Below are 27,580 nucleotides of genomic sequence, written 5' to 3' on the forward strand. Positions count from 1 at the left end.
GAAGCCACAGATTTTAATGTCTACATCACTGAGGATGGCTGCAGCGTGTGTACAGTGAAGAAAACTGAAGACAGACTGACTCTGTTTCACTGTAAGACACACACTGTGGAGACGTCGCAGTCACACAGAGGACTCCTTTATTCTCATCAGATGTTACCGTCAGACTCTTTCTCCTTAAGTTGAGACGCTAAAATCCTTTTTTAAAATCGGCTTGTAAACCTAGTATTTCTAGAAAGGGTTAACATAAATAATCATTGACGTTTAATAATGATTAACACAAAAGAAATCAACCAGCGCAGGAATCCCTGAAAATCCCAGGAAACTCAAATAAGATGGCAGAAGTAACCTTGAAGTGAATGCGAGGCAGGTGGAGGTGATCAGGAGGAATCTAGTTACCTGGAAAACACCAGCAGTGGCGGTTTAGTTAGAAACAAGAGGCAATGAGGACATCTAGAGGTTGCAGCACGTCACTGCAAGAACCAATGTTATCCAACCAGACCGTTGGTTTCCAAAACCACACAAACAAAAAAATCCAATGAAAGCACATCTGAGGTCAGTGCAACTCTCCTGGACCACGCACAGGGACCCTGTCTCTTAGCACTGCGGGAAAGTTTAAAAAAAAAATAAGTCTTTACTCCTCAAACTGGGAAAATACTAAAACTGTTTGAATCTGCTGCTACCTGTTTCTACACATAATTAATGAAGGACAACATAACATTATGTTTGATTTATTTATTATATCCCACATACCACCATCAAATGATCATAACAGAAAAATGTTCCATTTAAAACATATTTTACATTTAAAATGTTACATAAGACATTAAAGTCACATAATCATTGAAGTTACATGGCCAGACTGTTGCACTAAATATAGACAATAGCTCAGATATATTCATTATAAACCCTTCATAAAACATTAAAAGTACAGTTTAACCTCTTTCCTCTGTACTGTATCTTTATATACAGTACAGACCAAAAGTTTGGTCACACCTGTCTAATTCAATGGGTTTTCTTTATTTTCATGACTATTTATAAGGCAAGAAATCCCACTTACTAACCTGACAGGGCAGGTTGACCTATGAAGTGAAAACCATTTCAGGTGACGACCTCTTGAAGCTCATCAAGAAAATGCAGAGTGTGTGCAAAGCAGTAATCACAGCAAAAGGTTGCTACTTTGAAGAAACTAGAATATAAGGGGTATTTTCAGTTGTTTTACATTTTTTTGTTTAGTGCATATTTCCACATGTGTTATTCATAGTTTGATGCCTTCAGTGTGAATCTACAATGTCAATAGTCATGAAAATAAAGGAAACTCATTGAATTAAAAGGTGTGTCCAAACTTTTGGTCTGTACTGTATGAACATAAACATTAAAAATAAAATATTGGTGTCTGATCTGCAGTGATTTCAGTCACTGCAGCTCTGTAGCCCTGAAGCTGAGATAGAGGCTGAGCCTGGACAGAGAGTTGGGTTTGTAGGAAAAACATTATTCTTTAACGATTAGTGACGTTAGGTGTTCCATAATGAAGGTGATGATATATAAAACATTCTAGCATTCAATCACCCCCTAAAATCACCTTCACCTCTTTCAGGAGATTTGAGACCTTTTGAGGATCTCTGTCCTCCAGGCTGTTGTTGAAGACAAGGTATCTATTGCCTACTTTCTCAGTCAGGAATTGCTGAACCTCTTGCATAATTTCCTGGATGTCTGGTTCTGTCTGGTCCTGGTGGGTGAAAAGAATCATGGTGCGTCTTAAGGCCTTGTTCTGAAATTTTGATTCAAAGTTCCGTACAGTCTCTCTGATCAGATTTGCACTGATGTTCTTCAGCCCGATGACCAGTAGGTAGACATGAAGAGCAGGGCCGGAGAGTCTGATGTCGTCTAGAGTTTTCTTTTTCGCTTGTGGTGAGGTGAATTCTGAGATCTCTGGAGTATTGATGATTTTAACCACCAAGTTGTCCACTTCCATCTCAACTGAATGTGAGAAGAGTAACAGGATATTATTGGTAAACAGGATCACACTTTCACAATGGGAACTGAGCTCAGAAAAGGTCTGGGTGGGAGAATATAAAATAAGACTAAACAAATGTGTGCAGTCACGGAGGAGGGCTGCTCTGTGAGGCGGAAGCTCACCTGGGGACTGTAGCTCCAAGGAGGAACTTTGTGGAACAGGTGAAGCTTGGTGTTAGCAAGCGTTTAGGCACCCCAGAAAGGTTGCCATGGGAGATTGAAGAATTTCTCAAACATGCACAAAGGAATCAAGACAACACTCCTGTGCTCTAGTCGATCCTTTGTAACATTTTCACCAAAAAAGTCCTGGGCTGTATATTGTTAAAACTAAATATCTCTTCATTGAGTCTGACTTTAAATGTTCCCACTAGGGATATTCCAGTCAGTCTTCTTCCCCTGAATAATTTGGTTTTGTGTATTGGCTGATATATAGTCCTGATCCAATAGTTCAAAAATACATTTAAAAAACGGAAGAAGTCGCTAGATGGCGGCACTGCCTAATTTGGATATTTGGTTATGTGATCCGGTCTGTATAGAAATTGATATCAACACTGGATAAATAAACATACATATATATCCAATCCCTGATCAGGATGTAATACCTGATTCCAATCGAGTCTGACACCAAGTGATCAGACCCGATTTCTGATCACATAATCAGATGGGACATGCCTAGCCTTCACTTCTAGTTGCATGGAGTGTTTTTGAAAGAGTCACTTTCTCAATTGATAACAATGGTTGATCAAAGCCAAAAGACGGAGGCCACGGAAAAAACAACATCTAATGTCTTATTTAATGGTGAACACAAACTCCTTCCACGTACAAGCCAGCCTTTTATTTTCCCAAGAAAATGCAGCATCCATTTATTTACTCCAGCTGATAATGAAAAAGCAGTACCATATGTTCAGAAAATACATTTATTCAAATAACACTCTAATGGTGGGAACGAGGTAAGCAAATGCTTTTTTTTTGGTTTTCCTCTCACTTTAATCATACTTAGGGGCCATTACAAAATTAAATAAAAACTAAATTAAACTTGGCCTCTTCCAGCAAACGTGTGCACTTCTATAAAAACACAAAACTCCACTGCAGTTTTAAGTGCATTGGGCGATTTGGTGCTTATAAAATAAATACACAATGGAGAAATAAAACTATAGGGAAAAAGAAAAACATAAAAATATATTTTTTCTTGATTTCATAAAAGTTTTGTGCTTTGTAGTTAGTTACTGTCAACTGAAAAGGTTTGATTGGTTGCCACACATTTTTACAGCAGGTAAAACGTTCATGCATATTCATTTTTACATGACTTCTGCGTGACACATTGCACTGCACTGGTTTTTGTGCGCACACACGGTTTACACGAGTCGCCAGAAGAGGTATTGACAGGGAGGCACAAGAGAGGGAGTCACTCTAAAGCTTGGCAGGAGGTCTTTGTACCCAGCCTCAAATTCTTCGTTAGAAACATGCAAAAGTTCAATTAAACTTTCTGAAACACTGAAATCTACCAGGTGATGGTTGTTAATTTCAGGTTTCAGACAAGTTGATCTGGGGATGCATGCTGCAGCTCGTGGTTATTTGTCGTTTTTCCAGCTTTTCATTTTTTACTTGCTTTGTTGGTTCAATGTTTCTTGCTAAGAACCTTGTTAGTCTGATTTGTTTCCTTCTTGCAGAGAGCAGGTGCTGAACCTCTGGGTTTTACATCATTTCATCAAATATTCAGATCCAGTATGACATAATTTTCTCAGAAATTTATGACAAACCTTATAGGAAAGGTTTGCCTGCCTCATTCTAGTTTTACTGTTTCTCTTGATAAATCATTTTGTTGGGGATTTTTAAAGACATGAGTTTAATTTCAGCTCACTTACCTGGAAAACAAAAGGCTTTACTCCCATATAAGGCGTTTCCAGTGGAGGTGGTTTCCTCTCCACAGCTCCCACTAAGAACCAGTTTGAGTTCTGTAACTGCAACACAGTGTGTTAGATTGTGGTTTCACCTTTAATACAGTCTGTTTTAAAATACTTTATATTGTGTTTGAGAATGTGGAAACTCACTGTCCTCTTTATTAAGTACACCTTAAAAGTAGGGATGAAAAATTATGCTGTTTTTCACTTTCATGAAAATTTCTTGTTATGGGAAAATTAATTGATCATGACATTCATAAATTATGTATTATTTTTACTGACTCCAAACACTAAAATAGTGTTTGTGACCTTTAGAGGTTTTCTCCACTGTTGGTTCCCTCAATAGAGTTAAATGAAATTTATTTTTGTTAACCCGTTTCTATTTTGGAAATTCCTCCTTTTTATTTTTCAGAATTCTATTTTTTCTATTTAAACATTTGTTAACACATAAAAGTTAACAATAACCTTTATTTGACCAGATAATAACCTCATTGAGATCTACAATTTATTTTTCAAAACAGACTTAGTCGTTTAAAAGTATCAGTATTTACATTCGTGCACTGGCATACATTTGTTTAGTTTTAGAACCAGAAAATAATAAAATCATTTAATAAAACACGGTTGACTATTAACAGCAGCTGCTATTAATAGTACTGTCGTCTTCGCTGAGTTTTACAAAGTGTGTAATCATTGTGTGAATTAAGATAATTTTACAAATCAACAGCTAAAGAGGTTCACAGGTTGCAATTTTGTTTAAAGAACTGTGTAAAACTAAGAATTTTATATTTTTCACATTTTATGAAAGAAAATCTTCCTATTAAAAACGTTTTTTAGTTTATCTCAACACCAAAATGTGTCTCAAGAGAAAACCTGTAAACAGTACAATGTAGCCAGGCATTCGCCTTCCTATGCTAATCTCCCTTCAGTTCTCAGTCTGCGCTTTCTCCCATTGAAATGGATTCCTCAGGCCAATCAGCGAACAGGAGATGTTTTAAAGGATGATCTTCTGTGCTGGTTGAGAATCGAGTTTTAGCGATGGCAGCGGAGGAAATGAAAGAACCCTTTTAGTCCGTGTTGGTCACGCTTCCAGATACTGAATTAACTAATCTCTCTTCACAGTGGAGGATGCTTCTTTACAATTCTAATATATCATTTCTAATTCACTTCCTGAAGTTAATAATCTTTTCATTTTATGAAGTGGTCTTTACTGCTTGCAAGTGAAACTCGTAATTATTGATACTGTTTTCAAACAAATAAGATTCTTAGAGGCCTGACCTTTCTCATTCTGATGGTCAGTTTCAATTTTACCAGGTCATCTTCATCACGACTAAATAAATGCTTGGAATTGCTGAGGAAAACTAATGAAATGTTTCTGAGTTTTGCATGTTTTGTTAAAAACTAAAAGATGGCTAGAGACGAGAGGAACTGTTAGATCGATGCTGTGTTGCATGAAGTCAGTGATGCAGAGTTCATACGTGTCTTATCTGTGTAATGCATCTGCAGCGGACGCTCCACCTCCAGAGGACCCACCCATTCTGGCCACAACTCCTTCACCAATTCATTAGCTTCATGATGGTTTTGAAATTCCTTACGATATGTCACATCATCTTTCTCACAGTACGTGAGGAAATCTTCTGGTTTATCAAAATCAAGCTTCAGCACCTGATGGAAAGGAAGCAGCCCAACAAGATGAGCAACATGCTTCTTACAGAACATGAAGAAAAGCTGATTAGTTTATTTTTCAACAAAACAACAGATAACTGAATACCTCAAGTCTTTTGTATTTAGGTCATGTTGCTTGTTGGACTGTAACTTAACCAACAGTCCACCAGCTCCTGGTTCAGTCTGTGGTTGTCTCCCACCCTGACTACAGCCTAACTGGTCTCCCTGCTGGTGCTGTAAAACCTCCAGAGACAGTCCATAACGTGGCATGTCTGGTTTTAAATCAGTCTAAAAGCCTTTCTGCACTGTAGAGCCTGGCAGTGGCCGGCCCAGTCGTACTGCGGCCTTGGTTGTGTTCGCATTGAGCACAGAACAGTTTTTCATTCCTCGTCTCATCCAACTCCTTTTGTACATGAATGTCAGCAAGGAAAGAATTACGTCAGCTGTACTTTTAACTAGGCGTGCTCCAGTCAGGCTTTTTGCTGCCAATACTGATCCCAATCACCAATCACATGGATTGGCTGTTAATTTTTTCGATTTCAGTATAAAAGTTAATGTCTATGTCATCTGCCAAAAATAAGTATAAAATCACCTTAATTTATACAAAAACATACAAAAAAAATCTTGCAGGCCCAATTCAGCAACTATTCAGTCAAAAGAACGCCTGAAACACCTGATATCAATAATATTTAATAGATAGAAAACAATAAGGTTAACAGCCTAAATTATACAGAAACTCTACTAAACCTCACAGCACTGCCTTAAAGCATTAAATAAATCCTGTTAGTAAATAAAAACTTCCAGAGAGCATGGCTAGCTGTGCTGGCTGTGTGATTATGCAGAACACAGGGAGGACGAGGAGCTCAATGTTTTTTCACAGATTGTCTGCCTCATGTTGGGACATGGTAAAGGTTTTAATACATATGTAAAAATGTTTTCTTTTTTTTTTTTAACTTACATATTGTTATCACTACGTGTTGAATACACTGTGTATGTTAAAGCAGATCAACAGCAAGCCAAACTCACTTTTCATGAGCCAGGAAACCGAGCATCTCGCTCCTCTATTACTGTCTTCTTGACAGCTTACAATTCTGTACAATTATTTGGAAACACTCAATGAAAGTGTTGAGTGAAAAGCCTTTGCTTTCGGAGGTGGAAGTAAAGATTTAAGACACAGGAGGTGAAGTTGGCACATAGATAAGCAAGCGTTTTCTGTAAAAACGTCCTCTTGACTGCAACTGCTTCTGCTACCCATAATGCAATGCGACCTCAGAATTCACCAAATAAAATACAGATGAACCAATACTAACTGTGTAGAAGTTTTTTAACTAAATGACCACCTTTTTAAGCATGAATTATTACATAAATATTTACATTTTTATCACTAAATTATTAAGAACTATGTCTAACTTTTAGCATTGGGCAGAACAAGTTGCACTGATTGATTCTGTCAGCTAAAGTGGCTTTTTCCCCATTTGTTTTTCAGTTGTCATGTGTGACAACCAACCCTGAACGGCAGGGATGCCCAACCTTTTTGAGACCAGCAGCTGAACTGATTCTAGTCTGTCAGCAGGTTGGTCAGTGAGGGTACCTCTTCTTTCTCCATATGCAGGGCCAAAGCAACGTGGTCCCAAACGTAAAACTTGCGATACCACACAGGTCTGGCTTCCATCTGATCTTTATCAAATTCATACCTGTGAAAATATCAGGAAAGAAAATCATGGACAAAAACTAAGGTACAGTTTGTCGATTTGTCATTTGGCGTCAAGTTGTCACTTCCTGCTTCCATCTGTTAGTCATGTCCTTAACCAATACACACTTTGTGTTTCCTATGGTAGCTAAACAGTAATTAAACTGGCTACACAGTAGTTCAGTGGGTGCCACTGGTTTTGTTTAGCAAAAAGGTTTGAATCCCAATCTTAGTGGAATATGCATGTTCTGCTGACTGGGTTCTCTCTGGACGCTCTAAAGGAAATAGTTCAATCCTATTTAAGGTGAAACACTGAGACAATCAAGAATGAATCAAAATTCATTATTATTATTTTATTCAATGATTAAAGAGGAATAAAAAGACCAATTGTGACTCTCGCTAACCGAGAGTGAAGAGAGTACATTTCTTTTAATATTCACCAGCCCTCTACAAAGAGGGGAGGGAAGTTCATATCAGTTTATTTCATCACTCTGGAATTTGCAGACGGCGACCTTGGACAGTTCAAACAATGTTCAGAAAAACAATCTCCCAATAGCACCCCTGTACATGTGCTTCGAAAGCATGAAAGATGCTTTATAAATAAAATTGATTGATTGATTGATTGATTGATTGAAATAAAACAAAGTTTTGTCATAACTCCAGCTTTTTCTTACCACAAAATGCAGCACTGAAAGCAGCGCTGACACCAGAGATGCTGGTAATGACCCAAATTGTTGTGGAGGTCAGTGGTGATACTTTTATCTAATGACCAAAGACAGGTGTCAGGCTAACTGACTCAGAATATTATCTTGGCTTGAACAGCAGCTTATCAGCTGCTCGTTTTGTAAAAACTGACTACAAAATGGCTCTGCAGCTCAGACAGCTTTCCTCACTCAGTAGCAGTGAAGAGAAAACATGAGGCAGATTCAGCAGGAAATGTGATATTAATGCTTCTCAAGAGACACAGATGCAGTGTGAAGAGGAAATGTATGGAGTACTGATCCTGCAAAAATATTGAAATAAATGGCTTGATAAAGTAATTAATGTGGCAAATATTGCATCCAAAAAAATAAGAACTTTCCTAAAATTATACTGCGTGACTGGTATGATTTAGTTTGGTATTTTATTTTTCTTATTTTGTATTCTTATTTCTTTGTTCTATTTTATCACATTCTATATGTGTTTAAAAAAAACTTTTGTGACTTTTTTATCATATTGATGTATATTCTCCTTTAGTGTTTACTCTCCACATTTTCTTCCCCCTGTCCTGGGGATTGATTCGACTGATATTAAACGCTATAATGATAATTTATTTACATCTTCTACGTGTCAGGAGTTTACAAAAAGACACAAATGACTCTAAATAAATATATTTTAATTAAATAAATTAAAAAATTGTTTGCACAAGCACTGAGTATTTTTAGATGTGACATGTTCATTCATTTTTTGTACAATAACAAAACAGCAAGAACTCCTTTTGGCTTTTTATTTGTGAGGCATTTTCTAAATTGTTGAGGTAAAAAAAAAATGGCTGATTTTAAATGTAAAACTTCAAGGCAGAAGGTTTCTTTGTTCTTACCAGTGAGTCTCACACATGGCCTCTGACCTCCAGATGAAGTGTCCATCTCTGTAGACACAAATGGCGTTTGGGTCGTTTTCCAGTAGAGGGTGTTTTGAAAACTTCTTATTTAAGTTTGGACTGTGAACCAGAACAGCATAAAGCACTTCCTGTTTATACAAATCAGTCTGTAAAACCCGCATGACCGGATCAGCTCCAGAACAAATCTGTGGAAAGGAATAACAATTTTTAATAGAACTCACCATTTATATAAATTATTAACTGAATTTTTTATTTATGCCAACATCTAAAAGTTATAAACCAAGATAGACAAGAACAGGTGCAAAGATCAGGGACAGGAAATGAGATGGAGGCTGTGCAGAAATGCCCCAGAGATGGTCCAACTCAAAACAGCAGAGAGCAGCTGGAATAGTGTGGAGGAAATTCACTGGGTCTCATATTCCCCTTTTCTCTGACTGTGGCTCTTTGGTAGAGTAGTCGTCTTGCGATCGGAAGGTTGTAGGTTCGATTCCAGCTTCCTGCCACATGTCGATGCCTCTGGGCAAGGCACTTAACCCCAAATTGCCTACCGATCTGCGTATTGGTGTTATAAATGTGTGCGTGTTTGTGAGTGCGACTGGGTGAATGTGACTCTAGTGAAAAGCGCTTTGAGTGGTCAAAAAGGACTGGAAAAGCGCTATATAAGTTCAGTCCATTTACCATTTCCACTGGCTCTACTTCAGCAGCCCGGCTCGGCTCTGTAGCAGGGTGACCCTTCCTGGCAGTGGAGGGTATAGCACCCGCTTCCAGAGGGTGTGCTTTGTTACTATGCAACCAAATGCAAGTTGTTGTTTTTCTGAGACAAAAGAAGAAGAGATAGCTGAGCTATTGTTTTATAGCCTGATTGATTTTTCTGAGATTTCAAGAAAATGTGTGGTGGGAGAAATGCTGCGATTGTGGCGAGAAGGACAGCTGATTGCCGCCTCCAGCGAGAGGAAAGCAGGTGTTATTTTCCACTACGACTCATTCCTCACTGCTCCATCGAGCTGCCACTGAATATTGAAATCCAATCCAAAGAAAAGCCGGTGTTCATCACTTCCGTGTTGCAGCAAGTTTGAAATGTTGCACCTTCGTTGTTCTTCTCTCTTTGCTGCTATGTCTGATCACGTCCAGGGCCAATCACTGAACTGGAGCTAAGCTTGCATTACCCACGAAAGCAGGGCTGGCCGGACTGGCCCTACTCCAGGGCCAGCCTTGAAAAAAGGCCAGTGGAAACACTCGCAAAGTGAGGAGAGTAGAGTCGAGCCGGAACCATTAGAGACAGTGGAAAGGGGACAATAGGTAAAGTGAGGTGTGTGACAAGAGGAGAGGTGTTACCTGGTCTCTGTAGGCCATCAGCACCTCCTGCAGGGGGAAGGTGAAGCGGAAGGAGCCCAGCCTGGACGTCTCCTTGAAGGCTGGAGACGTGGCAAACCTCCACAGGAAGCTCTGCTGCTCAGGAGCCACCCTCCCCCGGTCTGAGAAACTCTTCTCCCGGAGCCTCGTCTCTGCGTTATTTATCTCATCTGGTCCCACAGCCAGACTCCACCATATCAGGGGTTCTTCATATGGATTCCTGAAGCCCCCATTGTTCCTGATCCCACCTAGCGCTGATCCTGAAGTTTCATGTTTCAGACGACTCACGTAGAACTCTGGTTTAGGATATTCTGGGATGTTCTCTTCATGCAGGTAGTTTTTTGGAACTCCATGTTGCATTTTTAGGTCTTCCAACTTCAAATGCTGATTAGGGAAAACCATTTTTTCCATGGTGCAGCGTGAGATGAATAGAATGAAAAACCAGAATCAAGAATGTCAGGATCTACTTTCTCTGACCAGTTTCACCAGTTCAGACAGAACCCACTGAGTCAATCAGCTCTGGCCTGCAGAAGAAACAAAATATAATAATCATATATTTCAATACATGATTATTAAAGAATAAGTGTAAGGAATAGCTGAATATAACCACACAGCTCTTAGAGCAGCACCATACGAGAGCTGGTGAGAAACATTGAGATTTTTTTCCTTTCACTGCTCAGTTCTCGCTCTTTCTGTGAGCTCCATAAATATAAGTGACACCTGTAAGAGAAGCAGCATCAGGCTGATTAAAGATATTATGTTATATTAAATCGTTATTATGGGTCTGTTTGTTTGTAGTGTTTGGTTCATTTGTTTTTGTTAAAAATTAAAAGTTTCATTAAAATATTATACAAGAGCAAAAATATTTGCTTCTGTAACAGAACAAATACGTAAAATTAAGGAAGTATAAGGCTTCTCATATAAGGAACATTGAATGCAAAAGGATTTATCATATAAAACATTATTATTTGCCAAGTTACGCTAAAATATGGAGCTGCAGACAGTAACTTCAGAGCAGCTTGCAAGTCCAAAGAGGTGACTCTCTGAAAAGAGCTGAAATTCCCATCACCAGACGCTAGCAACAGAAAAACGCCAAACAGGAGACAAAAAGTGTCAAAAGTGTGGGACCATAGCTCAGTACATGTAAGTTTAATAAACTGCACTTGTTAAAGCCTGATTACCTTCTGCCCCTTAGTTTCTTTCTTTGCTCACCAGGTGAGCTTCCTCTTTTTCTATTTAGATTTAAATAAGTAGATTAACATGTTCATATCTTGCATTCTTGCTTAGTTTTCTCTGTGCCATACATCTATTACAGGCTTATTAAAAACGTGCCGTAGAAGCCCAAACCAAATACTCAGCCCCTTTCTGGTCAGGCTCTGCCTGCTGATCTTAGCTCTAGGAAATGTCCGCTAAAATCATAAAGCTCTTATCTGTGATTGTACAGAATCTGGCGAGTTAAATGTACGAGGAAATACATTTTGACCAACATTGTACTCTCTGATAAGGAAGAGTAATGAAAACAATAGAAATGTCTAATTCATAGGAAAGCTTTTTCATATTTCAAAATTGAAGTATGAAGTGTATAATATCTGAGCTTTTTCTCCTTAAACAAGGAAACAAGATCAGGAACTTCAACAGGAGCTGCTGACCTCATAACCAAGATTCTGGGGAACGAATCTCCTGAACCCAGAATTTTGTTCTCATACCTCAGTTGCAGACTGTTGCTTTTCCCTCCACTGTAATGATGACTGCCAAATACACCCAAGGACCAAATGGAAAACAAATGTTTAAAATAAGTCCCAAATCTTTGATAACAAGGTCCGAGTCGCAGCAGGATGCTGTGGTTACTTATGTGTTCGAAGCTCAGAGGAAACTGACGAAAGATGCAGCTGATGGCCAATCCAGTTCAGACAAACCTCCCTACCAAACACTAAGCCCCTCCTCCACCTTTTCAGTTTCACTTCTGAGGAAAACAAAACTCATATGTCAGGGTTGGGAGAGGGTTGGACAATGAGGACAGTTGTCTTGGTCACATGGTGGAGGAGGCTGGGCCCTTCAACCATCACCTTGTGACTTATTTGTGAAGAAAAATGTAAGTAATTACTTTATTACCCAGCTTCAGTCTCCAATCAGCATTTCCTACAGGTCCTACCAGATGCCTATGCTGCTGTGTCTGGATGCAGGGTTAGTGTCTGGAGGTGAGACATCCTGAATGAATCAGGATACGGCTGTTGGACCTCAGCTCTTAAAGAACAGCCCTGGTATTTGGAGTTGAAATCTAAACATCCCACACAAGCAGAAGTTCCAAAGTATGGCTTGGAGCACAGAAGAAGATCAAATTAAAGGGAATGTTTTAACAAATCCAAACCACACAGAGGCGGTCAGCAAAAGGCAAAGTTTATTTCCCTAAACATTAAATTAATTAAATCCAGTTTTTGCTGCATTTTCAACATTTTTAGTTAATGTGATATTTTTAGCACCAAGCCAGCCAACAGCTTGATCACACCAGAAAAATACCTTCCTTAGAACAAACATATGACCAGTCTAAATGTTTCATAAAGACTGTTATAAATGCTATAGACCAGGTGTGGCCAACCAGTTCAGCCTTAAGAGCCAAATTAAACTCATCATCGCCGTAAAGAGCCACACAGCAATTTCAAGGTTAGCTTTGTACCACATTGAAACAGGCTTTAGTGGAACACCTGTTTATTGTTTCACAGGTGTCGTCTTTAGGTTTGTTTTGTAGTCGGTTATAGCTACTCGAAGCAACTCTTTCACATGTGAAATCCAGACGGTGAAAGTGGGACGTTTTTTGAAATATGTAGGACAATTTTCTGGCATGACTCACATTTGTATCTATAAGGGTATTATGGTGACCTCCACCATTTGCGTATTTAACATGGTACTTTAAATATTACTTTTGGTGTAACACCCACCCAACATCATCCCTAGTTCTCTTTAAAAACTTGCTCTATAGTCGTAAGGAGACATTTAATATTCAAGCATTAATACAAATTAAATCTCAAACACAGCAGATCTGATGCACCATAATAAATAGCGTTATTAATTTAAACTCTCAGGGGAGTCTGTTTATTTCTGATTTTTCTCACTTTTCTCATGTTTTTTCTGCAGTTGAAAAATCTCTGCCATTCTGCCGTGTGCACAATGTTGATTTATTGTCCCCTGAGCAGCACCAGAACCTGCAGCACAAACTCTGACTCAGGTTCGCTTGTATCCTGTTATGTGCAGCAGCAGCAGCGGCTTGTTCAGCTTCACTTCCATGTCTGAGCCACAATCTGGAGCTTTGATGCAGCACAGGGTGAAATCATGCAGCCAATAGAAACTCACAGAGCTGTTAAGGAAAGCTGTTGTCATGGAAACAAATTTAAATCCTAGATGATTCAGCTCTCATCTGTCAGGTAAAATCTCTCCTCCTAGAACGACTCAACTACTGCAGACTGGTAGCAGTAGCTTAACAGAACATTACCACCTGTACATTATGCACTTTACACTGCTTGTGTCAGTGCTGCCTTCAAAAATTGTGGGAAATTTTAGTATTGTCACAGAATCACATTTGTTGAACACAAATTTTAGAAAAAGAAAAAAAAAAGACGCAGGACCCGTCAAAGAGCCGCGTGCGACTCTCACATGATTCCTGCAGCACGAAGCTGCTCTCGCTAAAAACAAAAGTTCACTTGGATGTTTTTTCAGCACTTGGAAATCTCTGTTGTTACTCTGTGTGATACATTTCTGCTGCAGTCCCTGAGAATGAATTATGTGCTGAAAGGCCAGGAGCTTATCATGTGTTGAGGCACAGATCATGTCAGTGAAGGTGCTTTTCCATCCCTGTATGACAGTTTTATGAAAACACAGATGATTCGAGCCATTTCATCTCTAAAACATTCCCTACTACTTTCTGGAGCTTCAAACATTGAAATCGTGGTTCTGCCCCGTTTACACCAGTCTATTGTTCACCAGCATGTCCTTCACCTCAAACAGCAGATCCCAGACCTGCTGAACGTCTCTGTGATGCGGGTTGTTATTTAGGACCTGAAATCTGTTGCCTACTTTGCTGAACAGGAGTGTCAGTTGGTTTTCATTCTCCTTTAGCTGGCTCTGGATGTCTGGTTCTGCCTGGTTCTGGTAGGTGAACAGGATCATGGTGCGTCTCCAGACATTTTCTCCAAACATCTTTTCCAGCTGCTTCACTGTTTCCTCTACATGTGTAGTGAGGAACCCCAGTCTAACGACCAGCAGGATGGCGTGGGGCGCCGGCGCCGACCGGTTGATGCACCTGAAGATCTCCTTCCTCACCTCAGGGTCGGATGTTTCTGGGAGAGCTGGAGTGTCGATGACGGTCACCTCCCTGCTGAAGACGTTGCCTCTCTGCAGACAGCAGCTGCTTCTTCCTGAGGACAGAAACCAGCCTTTATCCCTGAACATGAGATAACCAGAGATACTCAGACAATGTAGAGAATGTCAACAACAAATCTTAGCTTAAAGTTTGCTCTGATTTCTGGCTACATCAGGCTGAGGTAAGACAAACCAAAATCTGTCAATAAAAGAAATATTTAGTTTTTATTTTGAGGCACAAATAAAAACACTGGATCAAAAATGGATCTTTAAGGACAGAAATTAGGTTCTGGTGCTGCTGCAAAGGTTCCTGCTCCTCTGGGACATTCCTATCAAGTTTAATTATTAAATATCGGTGAATGGTATCAACTTCCTCCAAGGGAAGGTAACTGACATGACGCCGGCTCCGCCCCCATGCTGACGTAGAGCAAGCCTCCCCCAATCATTCCAGGGCACTTGTCAACAATCAGCGTTGCAAGTTGCGTGTTAACTCGGTTCTCCTCAGATACGTTGGACTCGTCGTATCCACTTGGCCCACTCCTGCGGCTTTGTGAAGTCGAAAGCCTCTGGCGGCTGGATGCTGAATGTTACACATGGACCAGCAGAAGTGACTCTCTGTGTGTTGTCATCAGCTGTGTCTCCGGTAGAGTCGCAGCCTCACGATGACTTGCAGCTCTCCTGACTCCATGTCGTATTATTAAAAAGAGTCAAACTGTATCAAAGTTATTGGTTTATTCAGGATCACCAAACTTCCAGCGTGGGCTTCATCATAACAAGCAGCGTCACCTGGACTACCTGAGCCTGACGCTCTTTTATGATGTCATCACAGATGGCTATTTGTAGTTTTTAACCATGCGTAATATGAACACCACACACGTACTCCGACAGTATTGACAGTATCTATCATAACCTGCTGCAGTCAGAGAGATTTTGAGGAAAATAATGGATAATCACAGTTATCAGCTGAAACACTGACTTCCTTTAAATCTCGACTAAAAACCCACCTGTTTAGGATTGTATTTGAAATGTAATCAATTACAAATTTACTGATGGAACTTGACTTAATGTCATGTTTTGATTATTGATTCTATCTTGCATTGTGTTTCTGTGTTTGTAATGATGTAAAGCACTTTGAAATGCCTTGCTGCTGAAATGTGCTACACAAAGAAAATTTGATTGATTGATTGATTGATTGATTGATTGTCAGTGGGTAATATGCATTCCCGACAGCCGTTACCCAGAACTTGTAGAGGGTGGAATACAATTTATTACATTTCCAAAACCAAAAAGGAGTCTGGAAATGGATCATGGACTGCAGCCCACCTCATGTCCAGTTGGATGAAACTGATGGACGGGAACTACCATGTTAGTCATCACCATGAAGGTAACTGGTAGTAAACATCCCAGTTTTTGTCATAACGATACTTACTGACAGTTAAATAAAGCCCTGTAGCAGTTAATTAGGCAAATAACTAAACAGAAGTGAATAGAGAAAACTACACTTAGGTATCGCCTTAGTCATGAATGCTGTTTTAACATAATATATTATCTGGAAGTAATCTGGCTAAAGACTTAAAGCCGGTTCGCCTCAAAGCTCCGTGCTAGCTTAGCGTCAAATAGACACAACTCAGTTAAATTAAAATAACAAAGCTAAACATCTAATCATTTCCAGATCAATAAGTGAAGGTAGTTATGCTGGATTCCAATGGTAGCTCTATGGCAGCATTGAAACTTAAACTGCAGTAACTGCTGTACTGACATTTAAACACGTTTCATGCTACTGTTTATTTCTAAGCATTTTCCTGAAGGCAGATTTTCACAAGCCGGTTTTATTTAAGTCGTTACTCACCCATATTTTACATGCAACGTGCCTCCCACAGCGTTCACACTCACATCCAACCAGACTTTGGGTCCCTCATTTTTCCTCTTGGGTTTTATCGTTATTTCCCGCTAATAACCTTATGACCTGACGTAGGACTAGTTAGAGAATTTTCTTGCCCACCGTCTTTACCTCAGTGTTGGTTTATAAGTCAAGAATGACTCAAAGAAATGTCTCGGGTAATGGGTGGCGTCATGTCAGTTATGAGTCAGACTGTAAACACTGTAAAATAATTGACTCTGGGTTATAATCCTGACTACAGCTCTTCTCGGATCGCGTCAGAACCAGAGAACAGGAAGTTTGGGTCTTTGCTGTAGATGCAGTGGTGGGCAGGGAGACAATGTAAAACTGGTCTAACATCATATTAGGACTAAGGTGGTTTACCAAATGGTGGACCAAATGGTGGACTCGTCCTGAAGGCGTTTCTTCCCAGGATGGTGTTCCCACTAGAGCTCTTCCCAACTCCAGCCCACCCAACCAGAACCAGGCGCAGATCTGAAACTGGAGCAGAGGGAACATGAAGTCCAGATCTGCAATGTGAAACTAAAGATAAGTTACCGTCACATTTTTAGACTCAGATTAATTCTGCAGCTCTTCTTGGACTGATTATTTTTCTGTATCGTTTCCGTCCTTCTTGTCGGGTTTCCTTGTTCTACACTTTTGTTTAAATTTTAGTTGGATATTTGCGTGGTTGTTGGTGTGTATTTAGGTAGATGTGCTAAAAAATCTTAGCCTAGTAAAAATCAGTCCCCTGTTTTACGCTTTGCTTCACACGGAGAATCTGGGCTCTCGGCTATTGAGAAATGATTGTTTCCTGAAGGCATGGACTCTGTTGAAGTTTTAAAAGCGTGAATTTGATTTTACCCAATCACTTATGTTTGGTCATGATTTATGTAAGGCACCAGCCTTACATAAATCAACCCCATGGGAAGTAGGTCCACGACAAAGAACAAAATGTCTTAACCATCCCTCTTGGTGCAACTTTAATTGCTAAATATTTGGAAGCGTGGCCAACATGTACGAAACAACTTTGTTCATTTCCTTCGTTCACCAGTCTAGGGTTTCCTAAAACACTGTTTTCATGCAGACTTCATTAACAGTTAAAAATGTTCTGGTTTTACTAAAAGAGATAGACATAACCCTAGTTTAGTTTAAGTCCTTCCCAGGACGGCGTGTTGTTGGTCTACCTGATAAACGGTGCAGCAGTGAGCTCTCCTCCTCCAGAGGACCACTCCAGCCCGGCCACAGACTCTTCACCACCAATTTAGCATCATCAAAACTGACCGGTGTGTGATCCTTTGGAAGGCAATTAATGTCATCCAGGAGACAGTACTTCAGGTTGTTTCTCAGCCGATCAGCATCAAACTTCAGCATCTGCAGATGGAAAAAATTATGACAGAAACAATATTTTTCATGGAAAAGATGCTGATTAAATGATGCGATCAAAAAGATACTGTTAACCAAAACGTAAAATTTTTGCTCTGGTGCTCCTGAGATTTCTCATCTCCTGACATTAGGATTGAAATGGACTGGATTCATCAACACCATCTTCTAAAATACTGACACTCTGTTGAACTGTAATCATGGTGTGATTGTTTTCTGGGTCCTTCAGGTCTTTGGGGCTCAGAAATCAATTTTAGATGATCAACATCCTCTACCACAGTGGAAGAACTTGAGCATGTTGTTACGGATGGATTAGTCAGAGCTTTATTGTTTGCAGACAGCATAAAAAAAATCACTACAATAAATGACACCACAGGGTGAGCAGGGAGGGTACCTGTGTCTTCCCAACGTCCAGAGCAACAGCAACCTTGTCCCAGACATAACAGAGATCCTCAGCTACACCACAGGCCTCCAGCTGCTGGCTGTCAGGTCTGCAGATCAGCTTCAACCTGGAAGGAGGAGAAAACAAAGACATTTTCAGACATGGTGAAAACTGAGAGTCCAAAGAAAAAGGATCTGAGGTCGTCAGCAGATTCGGAAAGGATTTAGATTAAGCTTGGTCCAAACTGGCTCATTGACCGAACCACGATCCAAACACAACAGTAGATTCTGCGTGTCGCTACCCAATTACAAGAAACACTAGAATTAGAGTGTGTACCTTCTTCCCACCATAGTTATGTAAGTAGTTATTGTGTAAAAATATTCCACCTCTGATGAGGCAAAGCCTTCATCAACCTGAGGATGCTGAGCCATTCCTGTTCGCTGCTCTTACCAGTGTTTCTCACACATGGCCTCTGGTCTCCAGATAAAATGTCCGTCTTTGTAAACACAAACAGCATCTGGGTCATCGGTCAGCAAAGGGTAGTCTGAGAAGTTCTGCTTAGCTGGACTGTGGACCAGAACAACATGCATCACTTCTTGTCTGTATAGGACAGTCTCGTAGACCCGCATGATGGGCTGAGAACCGGAGCAGAACTGAAGAGAAGAAAACAGCAGCTGTAGCCTAAGTAGATTGTCAAAGAGAGTTTTTACTCTAAACTGCAACATGACCAGAACAGGTTAAACATTACAACAAGAAACATCAACAACTCATCTGAATCGCAGCAGATTTAAATGCATTCAAAAAATGTGCATCTCCCATATGAGTGAAATTGTTCTGCAGAGTCATGTTTTTCTGAAAATCCTGGACCCTCTTTCCTTGGAAAACCACCAAATAATATTTTCTTTTTATCCTCTTAAACTAAGACCTGCAGTTGCAGTAAAACTAGATCTTTTATTTTGACCTGTGGAGAGGTGTTACCTGGTCTCTGTAGGCCGTCAGCACCTCCTGCAGGGGGAAGGTGAAGCGGTACCGGCCCAGCCGGGACGTCTCCTTGAAGGCTGGAGACGTGGCAAACCTCCACAGGAAGCTCTGCTGCTCAGGATCTTCGCCCTCCATCCGGTCTGGGAACGTCTTCTCCAGGAGCCTCGTCTCTGCGTCCTTCATCTGGTCTGGTCCCACGGCCAGACTCCACCATATAAAAGGTCCTCCATATGGATTCCTGAAGCCCCCATCTTTCCCGATCCCACATAGCCCTGATCCTGTAGTTTCATGTTTCAGAAGACTCACATGGAACTCTGGTTTAGGATATTCTGGGATGTTTTCAGTCCGGAGGTATCTGTTTTTCAAACCAAACCTTTCAGCTTCCAATTTCAGCTCTCTTAACTTCAGGTGTCGCTGTTTAACAAAATGTTCGGTGTATCCTCTCCTGTTTTTTCGATTCTGCATGATCCAATCCTGCAAAATGTAGATCGAAGGAGTCGTTTTAGTCTAAAACGTTTCAGACAGAATGTACTTGTTCTGGTCGACAGCCTCACACAGCACAGACGGCTCTGCTCTTATCTGCAGCAGACAGTAAAACTGTCAGGGCGTTATAAACTGTGAAGCTACACCCTGAGACTGAAGCTATATAATCATTAATGATTCCTTTGTGCAAGGGAGACAACTGAGAGGAGCAGATCTCCAGGCTCAACTCTTCTCATCCAACTTTCATTTCTTCAGATTCTCTTTTCAATGAGCGGGAGTTTCTCCTGACCTTTGAACCCGATCAGCAGTTCTCCAGATGTTTTGAAGGTTTTTCAGTCTCTCTCCAGACACTGGCTGCTTTCTCGCTCACGTTCAATCCCGTCCTTGTTCCAGACCACCTTAAGAAACGTTTCTCAAAACCAGGACCGAAGGAAAGGGCGTTGCATTTCACACAGTACAGGATGTTATGACAGAGTGCATGATGGGAAGTGAAGTATCAATGGAGGTCTCAGGCTCAGCTGACTAACTTGGCTGGCCTCAGTTAATCCTCACAGCCAAGTCTTTCTTCTGCAACCAGACCTCGGTTTCAGCTTCAGCCATCCTGCTTGTGTCTGTCTCCAGCGGTCACTGCGAGGCAGAGTCTGTCCTGGACAGGACTCCACAGGACAGAGACATTCAGCCTCGGAGACACGCACCTAGAGACAAGAGTCTTGTTTTTACTGTGCGGGAGCAAGCTGGAGACCCCACACATGCACAGGCAGAGCATGCAGACCGCAGTCCTACCAGCTGCACCACCAGTTTTTGTGAAAATATGTCGGACATACCGGCGTATTTAAATATTGACCAACCTGCCTCTGCAACTCCTCTAATCTTACTAACAAATCACCTTTAATTAACAACACAAACTGGCCATTTCTGTTATGTCAGGTCATTATTTCTTTCTGAGCTAGGTAACGGTTCAAACCTCTTGGTAGAAAATGTTATGCACTCATAATGAAGGCACAATCCACTTTTATTAGCAATGAGCACACATATCAGATTACAATTCACCATGAAGCTTTTCTCAAAAGAAAAGTTGGTCTCCAAGCCTATCAAAGCTCCTACAATCACCATCACTGTTACTGACAGGAATATCTGTGGCCTCTTTAGAGGCTGGAACCAAAACAGCAGCAGCTGTACACTTTATTATCTATAAAATGCTTATCTGCCATGTTTAAAGATAAGCAAATGTCAGAGGTCACTCCAACACCCACTAGTGAATGGAAATCTGCAGCAGGTGAGTAGATTGTCCTTCGTGTTTCAGAAATGTCCTCCAACGTTTGTAGTTCAAAAGTTTTTCACAAACACTCAGAAAACTGCAGCTTATAACCGTCTCCAACACGCAGAGCTTTTTAAGCTGCAGATTAAGGTTTTAAAATGATCCTCCTGAACCACAATTAAAAAACATAATCTGATTTTCTTTCTCCGAAGAGTTTTTACGGCGCTAGTGGCTTGTATTTTTTCTCCAGTAGGCTGACAGGAAACAGGGAAGGAGAGGGGGGAAGACATGCGGCAAAGGTCGTCGGGACCGGGAGTCGAACCTGCGACGTCCACGTCAAAGACTAAGTGGGGCGTGCTAACCCCCTGCGCCACCACAGCACACCCCATAATCTGATTTTCATTGGTTCATTTCCGATACAGTTTTTAGCTTGTCTCTCATCTTCTTTTGATAGATCATCATGATTTTTAAACATGTTTTCTTCTCAGGTTGCTGGGGAAGAAATTTGACGTCAGTGTTCCTTATGAATGTATAAATTTTTTGTCTATAAACTCACAAGCATTAATAGTCAGAGATTGTTCTTTTGAGTAACAGTTGAATGTGTAATCAGTCCTTTACTTAGCTGAATCATAGCAGGAGGAGGAATTGGCTTTGAGACTTAAATTGACTGTAGGTACATCTTAAAGTCTATTTTTCAGCAGACGATTAAAAAGTTGCCATTGGAAGTATGGCAGTGTTCACAGAGCAAGCTGCGTCCGCTGCGATAAAAATCAGTTTTCAATTGTAAAGTTTTGAAAAAAGTTTTTTCACTGAACATGTGAATACGATCAAATTTTGATCTGCATTATTCAACAAGTCACATCAAACACATTTGAACAGCCCAATTTTTCCTGCAATGATTTTGTAAACCAGAAATACTTTTACTCTACATTTAAAATAGATTTCTTTTGTTGTTGTACTTTTTAGCAGCACAAATGCCAAAACAGTGGTGGCTGTTTGGATGTTGAAGTTACAACACTGTTTTCTAATTTTTGCACACTTGTAACCTGTGCAGTCGAACCCTGAAGTTCCCTTTGACTGAGTCCACACTTCATAGAGGACGTAGGGTGCAGGGCGAGTACTGGGACTGGGCCTGAAGGTAGAGAAGTGCTTTTGGGTTCTCTGGACTTCATAAAGCACTTTGCAAGTACAGGCCTTTTACTGTTTACCAGGACTTATCCGATTCAAGTTATTTCAGTGACTATTGTGGGTTTTTGGTCACTAACGGAGGGGAGCCAACAGTGAAGTACATTCGTTAAATTCAGGTCCATAAGTTGTGGGAAGGTCCAGTAAAATAAAAATGACCGTAATTAACTATGTTTTCTGATTGGTAAGAGCTATGGATGTTATACTATGGACTCATGTAGAGGCACTGACCCAGTGTTTGTCTTTGAGTTCATTCAGGATGATGATGGTCAAAGATGAGATAAGGATGAGCCTCATGTTAGAAGCGAGAACTTCCCAGTTGGAGGCAGTCAGCACCTTCCTGGTAGCGACGTTCCTGTATCCCTGCAGTTTTATCAATGCTTTGGCATCAATGATTGGATGAAATCTACTGAAATAAAAACGACCAAATGTCGGATGTTCCTCTGGTGATAAAACCCTGAAAACGATCTGAGGTTTTGACCTGATCTGAAGGCTTTATGCTTCAAAGTCTACTTGAGGTCACTGAGCAGCTGGGTGACCTTGTGCAGCAGATCCCAGACCTGCTGGGGATCCATGTGGTTGGGTTTGTTGTTCAGGACCTGATGTGTCTCAACTCCATTAAACATATCAGCTCTGTACTGCTCCAGATGCCTCTGGATGTCTGGTTCTGCCTGGTTCTGGTAGGTGAACAGGATCATGGTGCGTCTCCAGACATTTTCTCCAAACATCTTTTCCAGCTGCTTCACTGTTTCCTCTACATGTGTAGTGAGGAACCCCAGTCTAACGACCAGCAGGATGGCGTGGGGCGCCGGCGCCGACCGGTTGATGCACCTGAAGATCTCCTTCCTCACCTCAGGGTCGGATGTTTCTGGGAGAGCTGGAGTGTCGATGACGGTCACTTCCCTGCTGAAGACGTTGCCTCTCTGCAGACAGCAGCTGCTTCTTCCTGAGGACAGAAACCAGACCACCAGCTCACAGTCGGTCTTCAAACTGGACTGAAAGCCATTATTTATTTATTTACTGTATTAATTATCTGACATAAAACCTTCTCAGCGTTAAAAATGCTGCTGCTGCTGCTAACTGGACGAGTTGAACCAGATTCTGTAGTTTTTAAATTATTGAACTAAATAAAGTCTAAGTAGTCTGCTGGATGTGGCATGATGGTGCAGCTGGTAGCCCTGCAGCGAGAAGGTCCTGGGTTTGAAGTTGCATGTTCTCCCTGTGGAGGCATAGGTTCTCTCTGGGTACTCCGGCTTGACTGCTGGGTTAGTTGGTCTCTAAATGTCCCTCAGGTGTGAAAACCGTTTGATTCTGTTCTGTGTGTCTCTGTGTTGGCAGGATACATGGATAAGAAAACTCTTCCTGGATGGTGACTTTGTGAAGTTGTCAGGGTTTTTGCAGAACAGATGATAGTGAAGATGGCTGGTTCCTGTAAGCTGCTGGGGGCGGGGCTACCTGAAGGCGGACTGGCTGCAGCCCTCCTGGTCCCGAAGACGTTTCTTCCCAGGATGGTGTTCCCACTGGAGCTCTTCCCAACTCCAGCCCCCCCAACCAGAACCAGCTTTATGTCTGAAACTGGAACAGAGGGAACATGAGGTCCAGATCTAATGGAGGAGGTGGAGGCGGAGCCGTTCATCCATCACATTTAAGACGTAAACAGGTTGCATCATTAAAGCAGAAACAGGTCTCCATGTTTTATTAATTTAGCTTTTTAAAAACGGAACTGCTGGAGTAACCACACCATCCAACCTGTTAAGCTCTGCTTCAGGGAGCGCTCCACCTGCAGAGGGCCGCTCCAGCCCGGCCACAGCCTCCTCACTGCCGCTTTAGCGTCTTCAAAATCCTCCGGGTTTTCACTGGTTGCACTATAGTTCACTGCATCCAGCTGGCAGAACCCCAGCCTGGCTCTCAGTTGATCAGCAGTAAACTTCAACACCTGCAGCATGGAAAAGGAGGAAGAAACTTCTGCCACGTCATCCATGCATTAGTCTCAACATAAAGCTTCTACATGTTTGGTTGTTTCAGAGCCTCTGCTGCTTCAAAATAAGAGCCTGTCGAACTTTATTCAACTGAAAGTTTACAAAACAGCTAAGTAAGTTAGCGCTCCAGAATTTATCCAGAACAATTAGTTGAGGCGAAGCTAAGTGCGCTCAATGTTTTCAAAGTTAGCAAAAATGCAGAAGCGCTAAATGAAAAATTAGCCTTGCTGTTAGCGACACTGTTCCCACCACAGGGAACAATTTTAATGATGATATTTGTAAAATCAAACTAGAAATACGTTTTGATTGATGAAGGCTCATTCACCATATCAGGGTGGAACCCAGATAGAACTGGGTTTACTGGGTCTGAGCCAGAACCAGTCAGAAGGTGCACAGCTGGTTTCATAGCAGGAACAGACTGAAGGCAGCAGTTGTTGGTACCAACCTGGTTCTGACCCACATGGAGGGCGACAGCGACGTGATCCCAAACATAGAACTGAGGTGGGGAGGCGCTCCAGGCTTCCAGCTGATTGGTTCTCTGCCGGTAGATCAGCTTGTACCTGACAGGAAGAGACGAGGACGCCGTCTATCAGAACATCAGAACATTGCCGTTTCCATGGCAACAGGCGGATCTCCTGTTAGATGTTAGGACTGGATACCAGTGAGTCTCACACATGGCCTCTGGTCTCCACAGGAAACGTCCATCTCTGTAAACACACACGGCGTCCGGGGCGTCGCTCATGGGGGGATACTGGGAGAACTCCCTCTCATTGGCTGGACTGTGGATCAGAACCACGTGCATCACTTCCTGTGAGTACAGCACGGTTCTGTACATCCGCATGATGGGTCGGGCGCCAGAGCAGAACTGAAGGAAACACAAACAGGCAATTTAGAAACAATCGGACATTCTAGGACAGTTCTGGACAGCCGGACCTGTGTTTGCAGGGGGAATGGGAAAAATGGACGCCTGGAAATATGTACGGACCCAAACGTCTGTTTGTCCGTCCGCCCGGTGCTATGCCAGTACGTACTGGCATAGCACTTTATCAAGTCCACAGGACCCCAAACACTTCACACTACATTCAGTCACTCCAGTAGCTTTTCATAGTGATGGTGAAAAGCTACTGGATAGTAGCCACAGCCGACCTGGGGCAGTCTGACAGAAATAAGGCTGCCGTCCGCCACAGCGCCCTCTAGGGCGGGTGAAGTGTCTGCCCATGGACACAACGACAGAGGCGGATGGAGCGGGGAACGAACCAGACGATCCACGCAATCCCAAACTGATGGAACTATGCCATCATAGTCCCATCAGTTCATTCATCTGTTTATTCATTCCTTCAATTGTTCATCCATACATCTACCTGTACATCTATCTGTGTATGGACGGTGAAGTTGTGAGTTTGACTCCTGCTCCCTTCTCCCAATCCCACATTGAGGTTTCCTCCAGCAGGTACTTGACCTCCAGATGACCCTGTGACCTCAGCAGAGATTCCTGGTGTGACCTGTGGAGAGGTGTTACCTGGTCTCTGTAGGCGGTCAGCACCTCCTGCAGGGGGAAGGTGAAGCGGTATGGGCCCAGCCGGGACGTCTCCTTGAAGGCTGGAGACGTGGCAAACCTCCACAGGAAGCTCTGCTGCTCAGGATCTTCGCCCTCCATCCGGTCTGGGAACGTCTTCTCCAGGAGCCTCGTCTCTGCGTCCTTCATCTGGTCTGGTCCCACAGCCAGACTCCACCATATCAGGGATTCTCCATATGGATTCCTGAAGCCCCCATCGTTCCTGATCCCACCTAGCGCTGATCCTGTAGTTTCATGTTTCAGAAAACTCACGTGGAACTCTGGTTTAGGATATTCTGGGATGTTTCTTTTGTTCAGATATTTGTTTTCCACACCTGCATCTAGAGCTTCTGTTTCTAGATCTTTGAGCTTCAAGTGCTGCCGTTCAATAAAATGCTGCTTAAATCCTCTCCTGTTCCTTTCTGTCTGCATGGTTCCAACCCAACACTGAGCAGAACTTCTTGAGCAGAAGTCGGTTCTCTTCTCTCTGGATCCGACCTGCAAAACACCCTCAGTCAGTCCCTCAAACTGAAACATGTTTCACTACGTGACTCTCTGAGATTTGTTTACTTTTCATTACTTCCGGTTTTAATATAAAGTGTTGTCCGTGTAGAAAGACAAATAACTGATTTATTACAGTGGGGGACCGTGCGCCCTCTGCTGGACAGATCCAGTACTTCCCCTCTGTGTGCCAGAACCGCCAGTTAGTTTGGACCGCCTCTATGAAGCTAAACTGGAACAATAAAGTTGATGCGGAAAAATTACAATAAGGTCACCCCTGTTAGTTGTATTGCTATATGTTTATTCTAAGTTCCAGTATATTCCCACCAAGTTTATAAATTGAAACTGAAAATTATTTTTATGCTAACCTAAGAATTGAAAATAAAAAAAACATTTAAGAAAAAAAAAAGAATCGAAAATGAAAAATATAAAATGTAATGTAAAATTTATAAAGATTCGAAACTCAAACATAATTTCTAAACTGAAAAAATATTTGTAAACCAAAAAAGTGGAAACATTTATGCAACCTTTATGGCCCCAGTGTAGGTCCAAACGCCTCCAGTTTCAGATAAACATCGGGACAGATATAGATAATAACTGACTAAATCTACGAAATACACAAAACAAAGAAATAAAATAGAATCTATGAAGTTTTATTGAGTCATAATAACAGATATTAAAAGCTCTTCAAGAAGTAAAACTGTAGTAAACGTGTAATAAAAACAAATATCGCTGGATCAGATGGTTAATCATCTATCAGCAGAGGCTCGCTAACATGACAGCAGCAGGTTAATGGAATAGAATAGAATAGAATAGAATAGAATAGAATAGAAGTACTTTATTCATCCCAGCAGGGAAATTATTTCGCAGTTACAGCAGCATAGAGACAAGACACAATAACAACCACCACTGAGTAGCAATTGTAGACAAAATAAAAATAAAATATAACATGTCAATATAAAAAGTATATATAAATATAATGAGACTCGGAGGGTTTCAAACCTGCAACCAACTGGATCTGCCCCACACAGGAGAGCTTACCTGCAGGAACTTCAGCTCCACGGGTTCTGGAGAACTTTCTGCTTCCCGCGGGCGCCTCAGAGGATCAGCTGGTTCTCTACGTAAAGCTGACGTCACACATACCAAACTTCCACGTACACTGATAGTGGCATCTCCACCCATCCGATCATGACTCCTCCGTTGTGCTTCGGATATTGGGAAACCTCTCCAGATATTAAGATTTAACGACCAGAAGGTTCCAGAATGAGAACTGGACCGGACCGGACTGTGCCCATGTAGAAACTGAGGAACTTCCGTCCTTTAATTACCTTTATTTGTTTTGTTTGTCGTGTAGTCCTCACACTTTACCAGTTGGTGGCAGTAATGCTTCCTTCAGCTATTTGCCAACCGCCAATATGATAA

At 41.5% G+C, this 27,580-nt stretch overlaps 3 protein-coding genes across 3 annotated transcripts; all 3 read right to left on the bottom strand.

Moving 5' to 3' along the window:
* Positions 1–1,322: 1,322 nt before the first annotated feature.
* Positions 1,323–12,325, bottom strand: LOC114153197 (uncharacterized). The gene is made up of 7 exons (XM_028031578.1): positions 11,926–12,325; positions 10,202–10,603; positions 8,846–9,051; positions 7,168–7,270; positions 5,403–5,576; positions 3,878–3,978; positions 1,323–1,991 (listed from the first exon to the last, which is right to left on the bottom strand). The coding sequence occupies exons 2-7, from the start codon at positions 10,577–10,579 to the stop codon at positions 1,559–1,561; spliced, it is 1,395 nt and encodes a 464-aa protein (XP_027887379.1). The 5' UTR covers positions 10,580–10,603; positions 11,926–12,325; the 3' UTR covers positions 1,323–1,558.
* Positions 10,602–21,129, bottom strand: LOC114153196 (uncharacterized). Its single transcript, XM_028031577.1, has 9 exons — positions 19,970–21,129; positions 19,195–19,671; positions 18,667–18,869; positions 18,229–18,343; positions 17,639–17,825; positions 16,836–16,952; positions 13,330–14,628; positions 12,332–12,497; positions 10,602–10,743 (listed from the first exon to the last, which is right to left on the bottom strand). Exons 2-7 carry the CDS (start codon positions 19,660–19,662, stop codon positions 14,174–14,176), a joined length of 1,545 nt encoding a protein of 514 aa, XP_027887378.1. The 5' UTR covers positions 19,663–19,671; positions 19,970–21,129; the 3' UTR covers positions 10,602–10,743; positions 12,332–12,497; positions 13,330–14,173.
* A 201-nt stretch (positions 21,130–21,330) lies between these two features.
* On the bottom strand, positions 21,331–27,401 carry LOC114153195 (uncharacterized). The gene is made up of 7 exons (XM_028031576.1): positions 27,200–27,401; positions 25,622–26,155; positions 24,762–24,967; positions 24,548–24,662; positions 23,873–24,059; positions 23,579–23,698; positions 21,331–23,069 (listed from the first exon to the last, which is right to left on the bottom strand). The coding sequence occupies exons 1-7, from the start codon at positions 27,338–27,340 to the stop codon at positions 22,633–22,635; spliced, it is 1,740 nt and encodes a 579-aa protein (XP_027887377.1). The 5' UTR covers positions 27,341–27,401; the 3' UTR covers positions 21,331–22,632.
* Positions 27,402–27,580: the final 179 nt, after the last annotated feature.

This window comes from Xiphophorus couchianus, chromosome 11 (assembly GCF_001444195.1).
Source record: "Xiphophorus couchianus chromosome 11, X_couchianus-1.0, whole genome shotgun sequence".
Taxonomy (NCBI): domain Eukaryota; kingdom Metazoa; phylum Chordata; class Actinopteri; order Cyprinodontiformes; family Poeciliidae; genus Xiphophorus; species Xiphophorus couchianus.

What these genes read in the sequence shown, in the direction of transcription:
- LOC114153197 (XM_028031578.1), bottom strand. Translation starts at nt 10,579, where the DNA reads ATGCAACATGGAGTTCCAAAAAACTACCTGCATGAAGAGAACATCCCA. An exon ending in TGCATATGGAGAAAGAAGAG is followed by an intron (nt 5,577 to 7,167) that starts GTACCCTCACTG and finishes CCTTTCCATCAG; the next exon opens with GTGCTGAAGCTTGATTTTGA. An exon ending in GTCCGCTGCAGATGCATTAC is followed by an intron (nt 3,979 to 5,402) that starts ACAGATAAGACA and finishes ACACACTGTGTT; the next exon opens with GCAGTTACAGAACTCAAACT.
- LOC114153196 (XM_028031577.1), bottom strand. Translation starts at nt 19,662, where the DNA reads ATGCAGAATCGAAAAAACAGGAGAGGATACACCGAACATTTTGTTAAA. An exon ending in ACTGCTGCACCGTTTATCAG is followed by an intron (nt 16,953 to 17,638) that starts GTAGACCAACAA and finishes CCTCTGCTCCAG; the next exon opens with TTTCAGATCTGCGCCTGGTT. An exon ending in ACCATTTGGTCCACCATTTG is followed by an intron (nt 14,629 to 16,835) that starts GTAAACCACCTT and finishes TTCTGTCCTCAG; the next exon opens with GAAGAAGCAGCTGCTGTCTG.
- LOC114153195 (XM_028031576.1), bottom strand. Translation starts at nt 27,340, where the DNA reads ATGGGTGGAGATGCCACTATCAGTGTACGTGGAAGTTTGGTATGTGTG. An exon ending in TGGAGCTGAAGTTCCTGCAG is followed by an intron (nt 26,156 to 27,199) that starts GTAAGCTCTCCT and finishes GGTGTTTTGCAG; the next exon opens with GTCGGATCCAGAGAGAAGAG. An exon ending in TGCAGCCAGTCCGCCTTCAG is followed by an intron (nt 23,070 to 23,578) that starts GTAGCCCCGCCC and finishes TTCTGTCCTCAG; the next exon opens with GAAGAAGCAGCTGCTGTCTG.